The sequence below is a fragment of the Typopeltis vanoorti genome, chromosome 15, assembly GCF_054136105.1.
Source record: "Typopeltis vanoorti isolate ZY-2024b chromosome 15, IOZ_Tvanoo_1.0, whole genome shotgun sequence".
Taxonomy (NCBI): Eukaryota; Metazoa; Arthropoda; class Arachnida; order Uropygi; family Thelyphonidae; genus Typopeltis; species Typopeltis vanoorti.
Window position 1 is genome coordinate 116,387,482 of NC_143563.1, and position 20,420 is coordinate 116,407,901.

The 20,420-nt window shown below is 37.6% G+C and overlaps 1 protein-coding gene across 7 annotated transcripts in view; it reads right to left on the bottom strand.

Annotated features, from left to right (window-relative positions):
* gwl (serine/threonine-protein kinase greatwall) overlaps positions 1-20,420 on the bottom strand; it is a 524,263-nt gene that overhangs the window by 334,082 nt on the left and 169,761 nt on the right. For all 7 annotated transcript variants that reach the window (XR_016549465.1, XR_016549466.1, XR_016549463.1 and 4 more), the window contains exon 7: positions 15,001-15,116. Coding sequence is in view for 3 of the 7 variants with exons in the window: in XM_090404739.1 (XP_090260865.1) it covers positions 15,001-15,116 (116 nt within the window). In the remaining 4 variants the exon portion in view is untranslated. The remainder of the gene's footprint in view (positions 1-15,000; positions 15,117-20,420) is intronic.

Here is a 20,420-nt window from a genome sequence, read left to right on the forward strand (position 1 = left end):
GGAAGGGTAAACTATTGCCTTCCAAATGGAAACCTCTCCTTTACTGTATATAGAAAACAGACAGACAGACAGGTAGATTAATCACTATCCATTTAGATGAACACAAATCGTACATCTGCAATCATGGCTATGGTCAATCTGGCGTTGCAGACCATGTATTGGATACAACTCACAGGATCTTCTGGAAGAAAACCACCATGCTTCACCATAGTAAATTTAAAAAGGAAAGACTGTTGTTGGAATGTGCAGTGCCACTCAGAAATCAACCTAATTTAAACAACAATCGTTATTGGTCCCAGTTTACATCCTAGGCCACCTACAAATGCCCATAGTGGCCTCACCACCTATATAAGACTTTAGAGTCACCCACGTTTTATTAAGTATTGTATTGTCTTTGAGGGGTGTTACAAGGATTACTTGTACACGTAGTTCTCTTTACAAATTTTTTGGATCAGAACTTTTATTTTAAATTATGTGCAGCAAAGGTGATTAGGGGCATGTACAGGGAATTACGCAGTATGTAATAACATAATGATCAGTTAGAACAAGCCTGAGTCACTCACAAGCCTTGGCAATGCAATTCATAGTTTTCTTCAATTACATTTGATTTTTTATTTTGTTTTCATTTTAACTATATCCCTTTCACTTTTCCAACAATGTTTGGAAAATGAGCAAAAGAAACAAAGAAAAGCAATTACATTAGAGAAAAAAAATACGAAATTATTACCAGCCATCAAGCAGGTAGCACTGTCAAAACTCTTTCTAAGAAATATTCTCTTGTTGCTACTACAGTTTGCACCATTTTAAAGGATAAAGAAAAAATATTTGAAAGAAGTAAAAAAAATGTGCAATCTATGCAGTTTACATGGTTGCATAGAAACAGGCAGTATAATTCTTAATATAGAAAAACTGTTAACTGCTTGGATAAGCGACTAAACTCAACAATTAAACATGCCTATTACCTATGTAACAATTTTAATTAAAGCATCAGCCATTTTTAAAATGCTGAAAGACCAAAAAGGGGATGATTGCAAAGAGACTTTTTCTGCAAATAGTGGGTGGTTTGACCACTATAAAAAGCGAACTGGTTGGTATAACATTAAAGTACAAGGTGAAGCTGCAAGCACCGATAGTGAGGCTGCAAAATCTTATCCAGAAAAATTAGAAGAAATAATTAAAGAAAGAAATTACTCACCATCACAGATTTTTAACATCGATGAGATGGGCCTTTTTTGGAAATGGATGCCTGCAAGAACTTACATCGCAAAAGCAGAATCCTCAATGCCAGGTGTTAAAGCATCAAAAGATCACATCGCTCTACTATTAGGAGGAAATGCTGCTGGCAAATGCAAGTTAAAACCCTTATTTGTGCATTAATCAGAAAATCCAAGAAGCTTAAAAGGAATTAATAAAGATACTCTCCAGTAATATGGCAAGCAAATAAGTAGGCTTGGCTGATGCGTTCCCTATTCGAAGATTGGCTTATGCATCACTTTGATCTTGAAGTGAAACTTTATTGTGAGAAAACGCAAATTCCATTTAAGTGTTTCTGATAACTCACAATGCACCTAGCCATCCCTCATCAGCAGCTTACATTTGCTGTGATGTAAAACTAGTCTTTTTACCTCCAAATACAACTTCTCTTTTACAACTAATGGCTTTAAATGATTGCGACATTTAAAGCACATTATCTCAAAGAGACTTTTGAAATGTTAATAGAAGCAACTGATGAAGATGGAAACTTTTGTATCAAAGAGTTTTGGAAGAGATTTAACATTTTAGAAGCAATTTGGGTAACACAGAGCACCTGGCATAAAGTTTCCGAAAAAAACTATGAAAGGAGTATGACATAAACTTTGTCCTTAGTTTAATCATAATTTCAAAGGCTATGAAGATCAAACAAAGATTGCAAATTGTGAAACTCAAGCGATCTTAGGTATGGCTAACCAGTTGCAAATGGAAAGTTTTAGAAGGAGAGGTTAATAAGCTACTTCGATTTCACACTATGGAACTCTCACTCAATGATTTCCTTGAATTAGAGAAACAAGAAAGAAACAAAGAAGAAAAAGACAAAGAAGATAATGAATATGAAGCTCCAACTCGGTTTTTCACTTTAATAAGCCTAGAAGAAGCATTTAAACTTCTTGAAAAAGCTAAAGCAATCTTTGAATCACAAGATTCAGACTTTGAACGATTTAGTAAATTTTCCCACGAAATGAATAATGCTTCTGCTTGCTATCGAGCTATTTTAAACGAAAAGAAGCGAAAGTCAACAAAGCAGATGACACTCAAGATCTTCTTTGAAAAAAAAAAAAAAAAAAGATGCACCAAAGGAGATATATCAATATCTCCTGCTGATTCACCCAGTGATATAGAAATGAGCTAATTTTTTTTTCAAAGAATCTTTTTTAATTAAAAATTTTTCTTATGTTATTTTTTTAAATATGTAAATCTTTGGCAAGTCAAGTCTTTTCTTATCATTCAATATTAATTTTATATACTCCTGCTTACAAATGTAACTCTTGCTTATAGCATTATTTCTAAGGGCAAATAAACTCCCGCTTTATGAACGGTCACCAGGGACCAATGAATTCATAAAGACGGGAACTACCTGTACTCCTTGAAGATGTCTCAGTGACTGAGACAAAAGATTAAAAACATTAAAATTAGTTTTTAATCCTTTCCAAAGATGAAACTTTTGTTGGAAAGTTTCAGGTTCCAATCTATCTATCACATGAGGAACCTTTATCAGGTCTTTTCAATCAAATGATAAGTTAGCCAGTCTCATATGGATGTAGAGTTTGTTTCTCCCAGAATTTCAGGTTTTTCATCCCACAGAACAGGCAAGCCAGCCCGATGAACATGTAGCTCTACAACCATAAATACCTGCCCTTATGGGATACAGCAGTGTGATGTGCCTGCTGCATTAATTTGTCATGACTAATGTTCCGTCTAAGCTGTGCATGTGCACCTATCAAAAAGGGCGCGCACACACACACACACACACACACCTTGTGACAATGCACATAAACTGAAAATTCTGAAAGCAAAAATTACAAAATTTTTGCTTTCAGAATTTTTCTTTAATGTTTTTTTAATTTTTGAACATGGCATAAAAACAAATTATATAAATCACACTTGTTACTTATTTTATTTAGTAATTTCTCCAATGTCTCCATGTCAGTACTACTCCAAACCATTCCAATTTAATACTTTACCATTTTTTTCACCTTATAAGGACATGCTTTTTTGTACCTAAAATTTATCTGAAAATTAGGATGCATCCTTTAAGCCAAATGCATCTTATAAACTGGTGCACTTACAGTGCGTCTTATACACCGGTGTGTTTTTTATGTGTGCTCACTGCTTGTCGTAATGCGTGATCAGTTTGAATAGTTGCACAGTCGTTAACGGTCACACATTTAAACTAGTAATCAATGCAGTATTATATTTAAATTTTTTATAATCCATTTATTCTATGAAGCACAGACATAGCTATACAATTGCGTTTAGGGCAGCAGAGCAGCACTTTGGGCCTCTGCGTACAAAAAAATGGTATAAACTTGGAGGAAACAAGAGCAGCAATTAAGAGAAGCAAAATTCTAAAAAAACACAATCCCCACAGAAAGCTGGCAAAATAACCAGAAATTTAAAATCAATAAATGAATTAAAAACTTGGATAATGGATCAAAGAAGATCGGTTTGCTGCATATCTACAAAAATCATTATTAAAAAATTAATGGCAAATATCGATTTTACTGGACCGCCACCATGGTGCTTTAGATTTATGAAGAGAAATTATTTATGCATGTTTGCAAAAACGAAAATATCACAAAAAAATACCAGACAAACGTGAAAATAAAATTATTAAGTTTCATATATTCAACATAAATGCTGGAAAACAAACAGTTTTGAATTTTCACAGATAGCTAATATGGATGAAGTGTCTCTGACTTTTGATGTGCCATCTAACAAGACTGATGACTCCAAATGTAAAAATAATACTGTTGACACTTCTGGTCATGAAAATATACCTATACTGCTGTTTTGTCATGGTGTGCAGATGGAACAAAATTGCTACATTTTTTCATTTTTAAAAGAAAAATTTCTCAAAGGAGTTTACTATTCAGATTCAACCAAAAGGATGGATGGATGAGGAAGAAATGAACTTATGGATAAAGGTGTGGTCAGGATGTCCTGGAAGTTTATGTCAGAAACCTGCTTTGTTAGTATGGGATCGGTTTAGATGTCATAAAACCAAAGCTGTTAAGAATGAACTTTGCAAAATGAACACAAAAATAGTTGTAATCCCAGTAGGACTGACCTCCAAGCTTCGACCTTTAGATGTATCAATAAACAGATTTAAAGGATTTATGAGGGAAAAATGGATCAATTGGATGCAATCTCCAAATTTTGAGAAACATCTACAGGTAGGAGAAAGAAGGCCACAATTTCGCAGGTGTGTGACCAGGTAAAGAGTTCATGGAATGAAGTGAAACCCAAAATTATTATAAAATATGTTCAAAAGTGTGGCATTAGTAATTCTCTTGACAGTATGGAGGATGACTTATTATTTGAAGACAGTGATGACTCAGTTTCTGATGAAGAATCAAATTCAAAAAATTTTGAGAGTGAAAATGAAGATGAATAAAGATTTGAAAAGATTAATGGAATTTATGTCAGATTTTTTAATTTGCTAATGATTTTTTTAAAGAACAATTTATCTAATAAATGGATAATACATGTATTAAAATTTAAAATAAAAAAAATAATATTTACATGAAAAATTCGATGCATAATTCATGCAACTTATACTGCAAGGAAGGATTTTTTTCCCCCAGGGATGTGTTGTGTCCAATACAATGGTGTGTCTTATAAGGCGAAAAATGTGGTAGTTACTTTTACCCTGTGCGGTGTGGGTGAACTGATGCTCATGTCAGCAAGTTGCAGAGGCATATTTGTTTAGAGTGTCCACTGTCTGGACAGTACAATCACTTGAACTTGTGGTTATGCTTGTATATACTTGAAGTTATGGCTAGATAAAAAAAAAAAAAGGGGGGGGGGGTTAATATTAGAAATATTACATTAGCAGTTTAGCGTATTAAACCCTCAAAATATCACTGAAAAATTAATGTGGATGAGAACTACAAATTTGTTCAAATTTGAGTGGCTGGACCAATGTGTCAAAACTGCAACTTCAAAGAACAATAACAACATGCGACTTGAATGTTAGTATTAACAAAAAAGAATTTTCTATTCTGAAACTAGACATGATTTGTTTATGAACTGCATGTACATGTAGTATTTAAGCGGCTGAAGGAGTAATCATTTAGGTTGCTTATAAAGAAATATTTGGAATGCAGTTGCAAGTTTTTCTATTTGGTTATATTATAAAGTAAAGATACCATTAAATTATATTCTTAGTTTAATCCATTATCCAGGTATAAGCAAAAAAAAAAGGTGTTAAAAAAGGGTGCAACAACACCTTTTGGTGGCCAAAAGATGCTGACTACTTGTATCTGGAAATATAACTTCTGCATTACTTCAACCTTAGTATCACTTCTGGGTCTTGCTCCCACTGATGAGACCTCAATAAAGGTCGAAACCAGTCTGGGTGGCCCTTCCCATAATGCATTGCATTATACATGTCCGTAAGGATATGTGCTTTGCATTATGGGATACTAAAGCAATTGATGTTAAGTCATTAGCCTCTATATACAAGCTGCCCTGTCATTAAGTTACTTCATGTGTAAAGTTGTTTGCTTGCACTTGGATAATGGATTAAACCAAGAATACAACTTTTTGGCATCTTAAATTTATTTAGAATGCAGGATACATCTGAACAAAGATGTTGCACCAATTTTAGGGTAACAAATTAGTCTGTGGCTTGTGACTTTCACTGTTGTGAGCACAGGATACCATAAACATTGAGTCTGAGAATGGAAACTTTCACACAAAATGTCTTTCATGCACATAACTGGCAAAATTTAGAGGAAACATTGGTCATCACTCCTAATCGGAAACATCTGTGCTGAGGGACAGACAGGTTGAAGTAGACCCTAAAGGGATGTACAGGGTATTATGATAGTGCTACAGGATTAAGTTCATGTAATTACTAATGTTCTTCAATGATTTTCCTCTGAATTAATCTATTATTTGTCAGCACACCAATATTGTAAGATCTTATATTTCTATCTTTCAAAGCACTTCTGACCATTTATCCACCTAAATTTTGGTCTAACTCTGGGTTATTTTCCTACCATCTTGGTATCAAACACTTTTCCTCTCCCATTCTGTTTAAGTGATCATACTTTGGATTAGCTCTGCTCAGACATTTTCAAATGCTAACAATGTCAAGTTTGTTCCTAATATTTTCCTTTTTAATATAATTTTGCTATTGATGACATCAATTCACTCTCCTATTTTTCTCAGAACTCTCATATCTGTGGTCTATGAACAAATGTTTTATTTCTAACCCAACTCTCAGATCCATAAGTTGAAACTGATTTGAACATGGTCTTGTTTACTGCTAGTTTAGTGTTTTGGCTAATTTCTCTCTTACTCCATAGGAAATAGTTCCCCACTTTCAGCTTTACTCATTCTATAATCTATTTCCATAGTTCAAATTAGTAAGGTATCTTTGAGATGTGGGAATGGATGAAAAATACAGGTACACGAGTTAAAGATATTAAGCCAGCACTTTTTTTTGGGGGGGGGGGGGGGTCATTAAGTGCAGTATGCATTCTTTGCAAACAGGAAAAGATGAATAAAAAAGATTCTGCATCCATGTCACTGTTAATAAAGGTATGCTGTACCATTGCATACCATCCCAAAAAAAAGCACTGCATTAAGCTGTTATTATATTATAAGAGTTGAGTCAAGCAATACAGTCGGACTAAATAGGATATCATCATGGGTACTGAAGGAATGTGCTAGAAAGCTGGTAATACCTTTGACCTAGTTTTTCAACTTGAGTCTCAGCACATGCATGATTCATAATGAGCATAAGGACAACAAGATAATTCCACTATATCAGGATGAAGCTTGGACTGGTGCAATGAATTGTAGACAGTGTGGTCACCATGATATTGGAAAGGTTGGGTTAGGATTGGCATCCAAAGGTAGGCAAACTATGATCATCTATATCCATGATTTTGTTAAGGTTAGATCTCATTTTAGAAATCTACTCATATTTTATAATAGAGTGATAGCAGAGATGGATAATGGAAATGGATATACCATGATACCTCTGGATTTTGCCAAGGGATAGATCAAATAGATAGATATGAAAAATAGATAAGCATGACTGGTACCTGTGAGTGTTGAATGATCTAAGAGAAGAAAAATGACCAGTAGAGCAATATAGTTCTGCTTTTTTTTCCCTTTTTTTTTTATGTTGGGCCCATATACAAGAAGTTGGCTGGTCAACCTATAGTACCATATATGGATAGTGGGATGGGAAAGGAGGAACTTGTTAACATTCGATTTAAAAGCCTGTATATTGTATTCCTTGGGAAATACATCAGGGGGAAGACTGTTCCACAGTATAACAGTAGCAGGAATGAAGGAGGAGGAAAAGAAACTTGTTCTGTGGGTTTCAAGGTGTATTGTGAAAGGATGTTGGGCAGCAACTGTATGTATTCCAATGGACTTTGTAACGAGTGGGGGAATTATTGATGCTGTTTCAGATGAACATTTTCCATGGAAATATTTATAGAATATACAAATTGCAGAGAATAAACGTCTATGTGAAAGTGGGGGGAGTGAGTCGGTAAGAGATGGATCATTTATCAGTCTAATTGCTCTCCTCTGTATTGAGTCAAGCATTTCGATGGAACTTTTAGGAGCCCCACTCCAAATGTGAGAACAGTATTCAATAGCTGGGCGGATTTGCGATTTGTATAATGTTAACAGCTGTTTTGAAGTTAAGTAACGTCTCGGGCAAAAGAGAAAGCCTAATTTTTTGGAAGCTGAGGATGCAATTGTTGTTATGCGTTTATGCCAGGAGAGGTCTGATGTCATGGTAATTCCGAGAAGAGAAATTTCATCTTGTCTGGGAATTTGAGTGTTATCAAAAATAATACTGGGGGAAAATGGTTCTTTTTTGTGGGAAATAAGAACAGAACTGGGTTTTACTAGCGTTGAAGTTGACGAGGTTATCTGAGCCCCATCGGAGGATGTTTTGGAGGTCAGAATTAAGAGAAGTTGTGGTTGATGTTCTGTGTGTTGAAGTGAGTTGTGTAGGGTAAGGTTTATCAAATGAAAGGGAGGAGTGCAATGTGCTGTAATCTGCAAAACTGTCTATTGGGTTGGAGGTCAATTGAAGTAGGTCATGGATGTATAGAAAGAAGAGGGTCGGTGAGAGAACTGAACCTTGTGGGACCCCAGCATCAGTTGGACAGTAGGAGGATAGGGAGCCATCTACCATTACACATAGTGTGTGTCCAGACAGGAAGCTGGCAATCTATCTCCAGAAGTCCTGAAACAGTTCAAATGATGGAAGTTTACTTAATAAGTCTTTGTGCCAGACCTGCTCAAAGACTTTAGAGACATCAAGTGCAACCACTTGAGATTCACCAAATTTTTCCATGGCATATGTCCAGAGATGAGTGATATATGAGAGCAGGTCACCTGTTGATTGGCACTGACGGAATCCGTATTGGTGGTCGCTTAATAGCTGGGTACCTTCAAGGTAGAATAGGAGTTGAGAATTGATGGTTTTCTCCATCACTTTAGATAGGATTGAGGTGAGTGAGATAAGGTGTAGTTAGATGGCAGTGATTTGTCACCCTTTTTGGGAATGTGTGAATATAAGCCAATTTCCAGGCTTTGGGATACATATATACCAGTGGAGTAGGAGTGTGTGTGTACAGACGACATAGGATAGGAGTCAGTTCTGCTGCACAGACCTTCAGAACTGGAGAAATGCCATCAGGGTCAGGATTTTTTTTGTGTCTAATTTTGACAACAGGTTTATGATCTCTTTCTGGCAAAAGGATACAGGAGGCATTGTATGTTGGGCAGTTGGAATGACTGGGGGGCATTTGCCATTAGCAGTTATGCATGCATTGGAGGCAAAGTGTGAAGCTAGGACATTAGCTTTTCTGTGGGTGATGTTGCAATTAAGCCCTCTGGGTATGATAGGGGTGGGAGTAGTGTAGGGCAAAAGTTGCGACCAACTGCTTTGGCAAGAGACCAAAAAGGCATGACTGCCGCTAGGACAGGCTGCAAGTTTCCTGCTTTTTGCCCGTTCAAATTCTGTTTTGGAATCGTTGATAATTTTTTTGCATCTGTTTTTGGCTTCAGCATAGGCACTGAAGGAGGATGGAGTTCTTAATTTGAGCCAGTTGTGGTATGCCTGATTTTTCATTTGTACGGCCTTGGCACATCTTTTGGAGAACCAGGGTTTGGATAGGTTCAGAGTGGTGTGGGGAATGTATGTTATCATGCTAGTGAGGATTATTTTGGTGATGTGTTCGGTGCATATGTTTGGATTGGAAGACTGCAAACAATAGTCCAACCATGGGAAGGAAGCAAAGTAGTGTTGTAGACTGTCCAATTTGGCACTGTTATAATGCCAAACTACTCTTGTGCTGGTGTGACTGTATAAGTGTTGTTGCATGGGGCTGGAGATGAGCACTAGGTTGTGGTCAGAATTACCCAGGGGGTTTATTACATTCACTGTATATTTGGAAGGGTCATTGGTAAGGAAGTGATCTAGGGTATTTGGAGAGTAATTTGGGTTATTTGGTATTCTGGTCGGCTTATGAACAATTTGTGTAAGGTCGCTGGTGGTGGCAAATATTTCAGCGTCTCTGCCTGCAGGATCTGTACAACTGGAAGAGGAAAGCCAGCTGGTGTTATGGACATTAAAATCACCTAGGAAAATGATTTCACTATTAGGATAGTGGGACTGGAGGAAATTAACTTTTGAGGAGAGGAAATTAAAGAGCTCGGAGTGGTTGGTGGTATTGGGAGAGCAATAGAGATAGCAGATGAATTTGACTGAGTGGAGGAGGGATATTTTTAGCCAAAGAAGGTCAAAGTTGGGCGATTCTAGGTTATGTGCTCTCTGACAGGGTATGTTAGAACGGATATATGTGCACACACCACCCTTGGGTTGAAAGGAGTTAAATAAAGAATAGTTTGGATGGTTGAGATGGATTGTGCCAGGGAAAGAAGAAATTTGATTTTCTGTTAAGAGTAGGTGGGTTTGGTTGACTGCAGATGATAGTGAATGCTATTAAGTTTGGAGTTGAGACCACGGATGTTGGTGCAGTGGATATGCGGTGCATGCATACTGGTCTCCTTGGTGGCTACTAGTGGCGTCACTTAGTTTTTGCACTAGTTTGGTTTGTTTGTAGTCTATGGTGTTGTCTCCATTTTTGGCGTTTTTCTTCTAGCTGTCTTCGGAGTTGCCGTCTTTGTTCCCTTTGTTCAAAGGTTAAGTCAGGTCGAGCACGTACACGCGATTAGGGCAACCGTCCTTTAGTTTGCTATTTATCGCCATTATTAATTTGGAAGTGTTTGCCGGTGTATCACAGATCACTTTCACAAGACATGGAAAGTTTGTTCCGTCCTTTCTTTTGTTTGTGGGACCAAATCGATGACATCTGATGATATTCCTGGGATTGAAGTTGCATTCACCTGCTAGTTTGCTAATTTCTTCTTTTAGAGAGTTACCATTTTCCTCCGGAAAGTTCAGAATAACGGCATTGAGTCTCCTGTTTTCAGCTTCGAGCGACGTGTGTACCGTTGATACGATTAAATCACAGAGTTCATTAGCGAGTACAGATGCACTTGCAATCTGCCGCTGATCGTCGAGTATCTCGAGCTTTGTTTCCAACTTTCGGATTTTGGACGAGAAAGTATCAATCGTGTTATTAAGGTGTTGTTCAAGATTTTCAACTCGTTTGCCTAGTTCAGCAGCTGTTTAACAGAAGGAAGGCACATCGAACAGAAAAAAGTCTGGTTCAGTTTGATAAAAAGCTTGGGAGCCAATTCATCTATTTTCACACAGGAAGTATGTGGCCAGTTGTAACAGTAGTTGCATGATATACCTTTTTTCCTTTCGGTAACTTCAGTTTCGCAACTGCAGCACTTCGTATTGTCTGTTTGTTGGCTATCGGCTGCGGTATGCTGATGGGACTCGAAGTAATCTTTTGTTGTTGACCTTTGTTGCCGCCATCTTTACTTCGCATCGTAGGCATATCGGGCACTTTCACGTGGCTGTTTTTTTTTAATAAAAAATAAATGATATGAAGGACTATGGGTACTTACGAAAATGCTTAGGCCATTGTTATTTTTACTTTTATTTATTTATTTATTCGTATGGCATGAATATCAAAACATGCAGTACAATGCACTTTAATAACATATAAAATTAAAAGTCATTTTAAAAACCAATAAAATTAAAAGGTTACATCCATATTGGTTAGATAGTTCATAGCTTCGGGTGTGTAGCACTTAAAAAGTCCAATTTGTCTCCTGAATATGCTCTGAGATAACACTGAGTCATAATGTGGTTCACAGTTTGTCTCTGAGCTCCACAATCACAATGCGGGGATGGTCATTTACCCCATTTAAAAAGCATGTCCGCACATACACCATGACCAGTTCGTATTCTATTAAGCTGAGTCCAGGATTTTCGTGGGAGGTGTGAGCAAGCATCAAAACTTTCTTGTAATTCATTGAGAGAAAATTTTGTAATGTCATCTGTATGGCTCTCCCACTGTTCTTGCCACTTTTGCTTCAAGTCAAAGTTAGAATGTAGTAGTAGTTGGGCTAATTGTAGTGGTGGATGTCTTGATCTCAATCGTCGTACACTTAAGTCTGGGAGATCTAAATGTATTGGTAGGGCTGTGTTCTCCAAGATTTTCTTATACTCCTGTAAGAGAGCCTTAGTCCTGCACAGATTCGGTGGAACAATGTTACTAAGAGCTGGAAGCCAGTGTGTGGGCGTTGATTTAATTGTGCCAGAAATCAGTCTCATTGTATTATTTAGTTGGCTATCAACAAGTTTAACATGTGTGCTATTTAGCCACACTGGCGAGCAATATTCGGCAACAGAGAAAACTAGACCAAGAGCAGTAATCTGCAGATTATCGGCTGTTGCTCCCCATGTCATGCCTATTAGTTTTTGTATCATGTTGTTATGGGTTCTTAACTTGGCAGAAACGTTTGTTAGGTGTTGCTTGTAAGAGAGCGTGCGGTCCAGGGTAACGCCCAAGTACTTTGGAAACTTATTGTGTCATAGTAAACATCCATCAAAGAAGATATGTAAAGTGACATCTGCCATGTGATTATTAAGGTGAAAGCTTGATACTTCTGTTTTGTCTGGATTGAGCTGGAGCCTCCATTTTTTATAATATTCACCTATAGTTTTCAGATCTTTTGTAAGTACGTCTTCAGCCTGACTCATGTTTTTGAGTCGAATGGCAATTACAGTGTCATCAGCATAACAGAACTTGCGTGAGATGGTAGCAGGCAAGTCATATGTGTATAGGTTATAAAGTAAGGGTGCCAATACTGACCCTCGTGGAAGACCATTATTAAGTTTTCGTTGTCGGGACATTTTATTTCCTAATATAACTTGAAAGAAACGTTCAGTGAGCATGGAGAAATTAAGTGTGCAGTCCGTTTACATGGGACAATGCTAAGAAATTTGTATATAAGACCTTCGCCCTATACTGTATCATAGGCTGCTGTTACATCCAAGAAGACAGCTGATGTTTTATCTTGCTTCTGAAATCCAGCTTCTATGTATGATGTTAAAGTGAGCAATTGATCACAGCAACCACGTTTTTCTCTAAAACCAGCTTGCTCAATCGGAACATGCTGCATAATTGGTGTGGACAATCTGTTGTACAGAAGGCGCTCTAACATTTTATAGGCGCAACTCAATAAAGCAATAGGTCTGTAATATGGCGTCGGCTAGCTCGGATGGTTACAGCAGATAGACGGGCCACAGATAACTCGGCAATTCAATACTGGACAACAACGACGTGTGAGCAGCCACACCATCCACAACCATCTCCTCTTATATATTAATGATATGAGGAATAGTCTAGAGCATACAAAAGTGGGCAGTAACGCCCCCCCCCCAGTGGGCACCGAAACCTTCTAGGGAGGCTATATTTGGGAGCGTTCAGGCGGTCTAGGGGTCAGCGGCTCTTTATTGAAGATATATATTTAAAAATTAATTATTTTCGTGATTTTGCAATTAGATATTCATTTAAAATTTAAATATTGCATTTTAATTCATCTTATGCCTGTCTTAAACGATCAATTTTTTTTTATCAATTTTCTATTTCAATTATTTAATCATTTAAAAATTTACCATGTCAGACAGAAATAGATGTCAATTTTCTATGTCAATGAGAAAATAGAGCCAGATGCATGGGGCACTCCATCTCCGAAGTCGTGCAGGCACTGGGTGTTTCACAGGCCACTGCGTCAAGAGCGTACCATGAGTACATGGAATCAGGTAAAACCACAGCTGCTAGGGAAAACTGCCATGGTCTACAACTTGTCAATGATAGGGCATGGCGTCGGCTAGCTCGGATGGTTACGCAGATAGACGGGCCACAGTGCCGCAGATAACTCGCCAATTCAATACTGGACAACAACGACGTGTGAGCAGCCACACCATCCACAACCATCTCCTCACTATGGGGTACAGAAGCCACTGCCCGACTAGGGTACCTCTGCTCACCACACGTCACAAGGCACAATGATTAGCATGGCAGCAGGAACACTGCCGGTGGACCCTCAACGCATGGAAAAAGGTTGCCTGGACTGATGAGTCGAGGTACACGTTGGTACATGCCGATGGCAGCGTACGAGTGCGTCGCCAATCATATGAAGCAATGGATCCCTCGTGCCAGCAGGGTACAGTTCAGGCCGGGTGGTGGTTAGACTGTTTACGTGGTGGTCCATGTAAACAGTGCATGGGGACTGTTTACGTGGGATGAAATGGGTCCCCCTGGTACATCTACCATCGTCCCTCACTGGCGAATGATACAGGGACCTGCTGTCAGATCGTGTGCACCCATTTCTGCACCTACAGCACCCTGAACCTACAGCAAGACAATGCACCAGCCCACAGCTCCCGAATTGTGGCCGAGTGGGTGGATGAACACTCCATGAACACGAGGATGCTTGGCTGGCCCCCGAGGTCCCCTGACCTCAATCCTATTGAACACGTCTGGGATGCTGTTGAGAGAGAGAGATATACGTGCCCTGGACCCTGCTCCGACCAATCTCCGTGCATTGTGGGAAGCTGTGCAGTGGTCAAGGATCAGTTTGGCTCCCCAACACTTCGGGTGCTTTGTGGAGTCTATGCCAGGCCGCATCGGCACCGTCATCAAGGCGAAAGATGGTGCTACCTGCTACTAGGCAGGTATCTCTAATTCAGCTGCTCATGAATGTAGATACAAGTGAGATTTTGCAGTATAGGAGGTGGGGTAGAACTTGGAATCATCTTTGTAAGCTGAATAAAGGATATCAAGATTAAGAATGATGTCCAGGTTCTTCTTGTGGTGCGTGGTGAGAGTGTGGAATGGGCTACCATTGGGCATTATGAGTACATTGTGGTTAGTATTTTAAAGAGAGAGAGAGATAACATGTATTGAAGCAGAAATGACTAAATCGATGAGTCCTGATGATGATAATAATGCCAGTGATGCATATTACAAATTGTGCTTAAAGGATGATAACATGCTCCTTGTAAAAGACAAACAGAATTACTCAACAAATCAGAATGTAGTTACACAGCATCATTTAATTTTCTTTCATAATTTAAAATTCTCTTTACTAATATACATATTTTGCAAAGATGGCTAACATGAAGGGGAATGTGTGTTGTTTTATCATCTTTCACTCTCGCGAATTTGAGTTCACTAATGTGTGAGCCAGTTATTTAATGATGATATAGTTAAAAAAAAAACTCATGAATGAATAAAATCATTTCTTAAAATTCAAAAGGTAAAAAACACTTACAAAAGCAAGTGAAGATGTTAAAGAAAGTAGCTGACCAGGAGTCCGGCTTTTTAAATACTGAGCTACCTCCTTGTTTCTGTGTGATGGTGTACCAATCAAATCCATCAACTGAATTTCTGAAAACCCAAATCAAACCAATTAGCTGTATTTCTGAAAAACAAAATCATTATTAAAATAATATGAACACACTATCATGATTCATAAATAACGAACCAAAACAAATCATGGGCTCCTCATTATTACTGCATATCTTTACTTCTGACTAAAATTAACTAAACAGATTCAGGAGAAAAAGGTGATCTATTATTTTTGAATTGCAATGATTTAAAGAGAATCAAAATGTCATAACAGATTGTTACTCTGTTTAACTGTTATTATTCAGGACATTCATAATATCAGGACTGTACAGTTCTGATGTCATTTTTGTTATCTTTCTATGTACTCTTTCCAAGGTTAATTTATCCCCTTCAAATCCTGGGGACCAAATCTGAGCATATTACTCCAGATGTGGTCTGATCAGGGATTTATACATGGAATTAAAATTCTATCTCTGCTATTCAGCATCCTCAGTATTGTGGCAATCCTCTGGGCTAACTTAACCACTTTTGCAACATGTCCCAACAACTTCAAGTTTTATCAATCATCTCCCTCACTTCCTCCAACAGAGTATGCAACCTCCCATTGATGTATCCAAACCTTCAAGACATTACATTTAGTTGAATTAAACTGACATCCCCCATTCATTTGCCACATGTCCAGTATATTCAAATCCTTCTAAAGGGCCAACACATGTCACAAGTACTAATAACCCTTCCCAACTTCACATCTTCTGTAATCCACCGACGATGTCATTGATATAAAGGTTAAACAATACAGGTCCCAATAACTGAGTCCTGTGGGATCTCACTTGGAACTTTCTGCTTCCTTGATAATGCTCCCACATACACAACTCTCTGATATCTATCAAACAGCCAATTACTAATCCAGTTCACTAACCTAACATTTAAACTCACGTGCTGTAACTTAAATATTAGCTTATAATGTGGCACCCTGCCAAATGCCTTTGTAAACCCCCCCCAAAAAATCACAGCATACACCTTTCTCTCATCAACTGCACTTGTTACTTTCTTATAAAAGGCAATTAGATTACTAAAATATAACTGCTCCTTACCAAATCCATGTTGACTCGCATATATAACATTACCCTCATCTGTCCAATGCTATACATGATCTCTCACTAATTTGACCAAAATCTTAACTACTGATGAAACACAAACCGGTCCATAGCTGATACTTTCATTCTACTACCACTCTTATGCAATGGCTCTATTTTGCCCTCCTTCTGCTTGGGCACCTTTCCTGTAGCCAGACTTGTTGATAACCCAGGTCAACTGAGCTATCAGTTCTTCCGTGCATTTTCTCTCAAAATCCGTGGTGAAATTCCATCCAGTGCCATTGCTTTACTGACATCCAGAGTACTTGGTATTTGAAACATACTTTCCTCTTGCATTTCTAAACTTTGAACCCTCACCATCAACCTAGTATTAAAACCTACTTCTCCAGGATGATGTACCCCAATAAAGTGATCATATCGTACCTGACCATACTTGTCACTTTCCTGGCCTGAGTCTCATATTCTTCATGCAATTGCTCTCCATCCCTTCCTTATATCTCTTCCATAACCTCTTTTTCACTTGCAGTTCCCATTTGATATTGTTTGTCATCCACTTGACCCCAAAATGATTGGATTCTCTTTTTCACTTGATGTATACAATTTGCCATTGCTGTGAATAAATATTCCTTCACCCATGCACTGATGATAACACACCCTTCCAATTCTTCGATCCATGGAACTGTCCCAAGCTGATTTCTAAGATTATTATTATTATAGTCACCAGCCTTAGAATGCCAGATAAATTTCTTTCTCTTTGATACTCCTGCATGTCTGTTCATCCTCCAAGTCAAAACTACATGGTCACTCTCTCCAACTAGGAGGGGGGATGGGTGCCATGTCAGTTACAATTAGATCCTCTGATGCTATGACCAATTCCAAAACTCTTGAACTTCATGTTCCTTCTTCTACATGTTATCTGAGATATTTGTCTCTCAATAATTCCATTCCCTTACTAATACTTGCTGCTGCTGTTTCCTCTTCTCAATTTATATGCATTGTTAAAATCTTCCTTAATGTCCTTCTTTTTCACACAATTCAAGCTCAACTGGAAAAATATAGTGATCCATCAGGATTAGTCACCTGCCTTTCAGATATTTGAGTTCTGAAAACTAATTTTCAGACCTCAAATTTCTGTGCCATATGTTCTTGGCCAATGGCTACAGTTCCTACAAAATAGATAAAATACTACACAGCCACATTACCCCTCCATCCCCTAATATACAGGAATAAAGCATTACCATTTCTCTTCGCTATGTCAGAGGGATATCAGAAAAGATAGCCAAAGTACTGATGAAACATGGCCTTTGCACAACATTCAAACCCCATGTTAAATTAGCAACTCTGATATACTTCCCTAAGAATAAACTTCACCCTCTAGCAATTTTTGAGTCAGCCATGGCTATGAAAAATTCTCCTGACTTGAACAAATATGGTTGCATTAATTTGCCAAAATGTGGGAGACTGTTATCTTAAGAGCAATTCCCACATAGCTGTAATATTTTTTACAACATTAGAGGGCACCAAAATAGGACTTCAGATGTTTTGTCCATTACAATTGTATTGTTTCACTTACTCACTGTATACAAGCTGTGTTGTGCTCTGATGATGCTTATTTGAAATTCAGCGAAATATAAGCAGTTAATAAAATAGTTTGTTTAGTGCTGTTAATGCTATTAAAAATAAGTCATGAATGCACATCTAATGTTGGACCATGCCTGTGTCATTAATATATAGGTTGAACAATAAAGGCCAAGATCTGAACCCTGAGGTACACCACTGGTCACCTTAAATGAGGCAGATTCATACCCAGTGTATACCACTTTTTGATATTTGTCTGTCAACAATCCTCTGATCAAAGTCAAGATTTTATATTCCAATCCCATATTCACCAGTTTATGCAATGGCTTTTCATGTGGAATCCTATTAAATGCCTCAGAAATCTCATTATCATAGTATATCCATTCCCTTTATCCAACTCAGCCATAACATTGTTATAAAATATGAGCCTAAAACATGACCTACCTTTAGTAAACCCATGCTGCACCTTGCAGATTATAGCTTGCTTGTCTACCCATTTCTGTATGCGAGTTCTTACCAACTTCTCTAAAATCTTCACTACTACACCAGCAATACTGATAGGTCGGTAGTTAGACACATCAGTTTTTGCACCACCCTTGTACAACGGAACTATCATACATTCCTTCTGTTTCCGTGGTATCATTCCCAAGCTGAGACTCAACACATGAAAGGTCTGGCCAATTCAGCTGAACATTCCTTTAGCAAATGGGTTGATATTTCATCTGTCCCTACTGACAAATTCTTATCCAGGTTATGCAACAGCTCTTCAACCTCATTTTCATGAACCTCTAACTCTCCATCCAATGTAGCAGTAACACTGTGTACAATGCCATTAGCTTCTAGAGTACCATCTGCATTCAATAAAGTTCTTCTTTCACATTCATTCTTTCTTTATTTTGCTTGTGGCATAATGATAAAATCTTTTGGATTGGCATAAGATTGCATGGCCAATTTCTATTCATACTCTGATTTAGCTATCCTCACAATACTTGTTACTATTCTGGCCTGAGCTTTATATATTTCATAACTCCTCTCATTCTTATTCTCACGATATTCTTTCCACATTTTCTTCTTCTTGTGGATCTCTTGCTTAATAAGGGTGCACATCCATTTCACTCCCAACCTATTTATTCTTTGAATACTAGGGATACATTCAGATACCGCCTCATTTAAGCACTTTTTCAAAGATTTCCATGCATTGGTGACATTTTTCCTATTCAGTAACTGATACCATGGGACCAAAGATAGTATTCTCCTAAGTTGATCATAATTTCCAGCTTTGTAGTTCAACATATAGACTGTTCTAATCGGACCATCAATACAATTAGATACTTCCCATGAAAGCACAGCATGATCACTGTCACCATCTGTCACCAGAAGGTGACAGTGACTATTTTACCACCAAATGGTGGTAAAATAGTCATATTCTTAACACAGAATCCTTCTGATGCTATAAGCAAATCCAACACTCTTTAACCTTGAGGATCCGTCTTTCACATGCTGCTTGAGAAATTAATGAAAATAAATCATGTTTAGCATTCATGCAGTGATAGAGATTGATTATACATAGCCAGGAAAAGTGGAGGATATGGACATTTACATGTCAAGCAAACAGTAGAAGAAGAAGAAGAAAAGTGAGATAACTGAAGCACAAAGAGAAACAAAAGTGAATGCAGTAGATTCAAAAAAGCAATAGAAAAAGAAAAAAACTGAAAAAAGATCAGAAGGTTAGAAAAATAAAATATTCCATAGTCAATATTTGAAGAACATTCAAGGAAAAGTTGATAGTCACTTAACAATATACCATCAAGAAAGAAGCAGAAGGTCTGATACCTGCTGCTCAAAAACAAGCAATACAAATAAATGTTATCAAGGTGAAAATTGAAAAGATACATTATGATAATAGCAAATTCGAACTGTGCAGAAATAAAGAAGAGAAGAGACAGTGGATACATCATTATTTCTAGTAGCATGATTGCTCATATAAATTATAAACAAAGGCATGATCAGGTTGCAAAAGCTGTACGAAAATATTTCTCTTGTAGAAAAAATTCTCTTGTAGAAAATATGGTATCCCAACTTGCAAAATACCTCTTTGGGGTATGTCATATTCATGCATGTGTTGATTTCTAGGACTTTTGGATAAGGCCCAAATTGGACTCATCTGCCAGTCAAATATATGGTTATGTTATGTTTCTTGTTACTCTTTCCTGCTTATGTCATATAATTATAGTATTTTGAAGAGCTTTTATACTAGCACCTTCTCACATGACTTTTACATATCTACAAAACCTATATACTATGGTTGGTCAAGAGGATAGCATACCTGCTCTTTAAACTACAGGTTGAGGATTCAAATCCTGCTGCAGGAAAAGTTTTTCTGAATCTCTGAATGTGTTAGGTAGGCGATGTGTTTTTCATCACCTGGTGATGCAACCATGATGCAAACATCTTATGGATTTATAACTGTTAATGAGTGAGAGAGTTCACATAAAAAAGTAAAATAACACACACACACAAACAAATATATAGTTCTCCCCAAGATTTCTCAACTATTTGTCTTAAAAGTAAAAAAATCTGATCTGACAAACATTTAAAGATTACACACATTTTACAGACATAGTAGACAATGCAGTAAGGATTAACATGCTTTCAAATGCAATCAAAT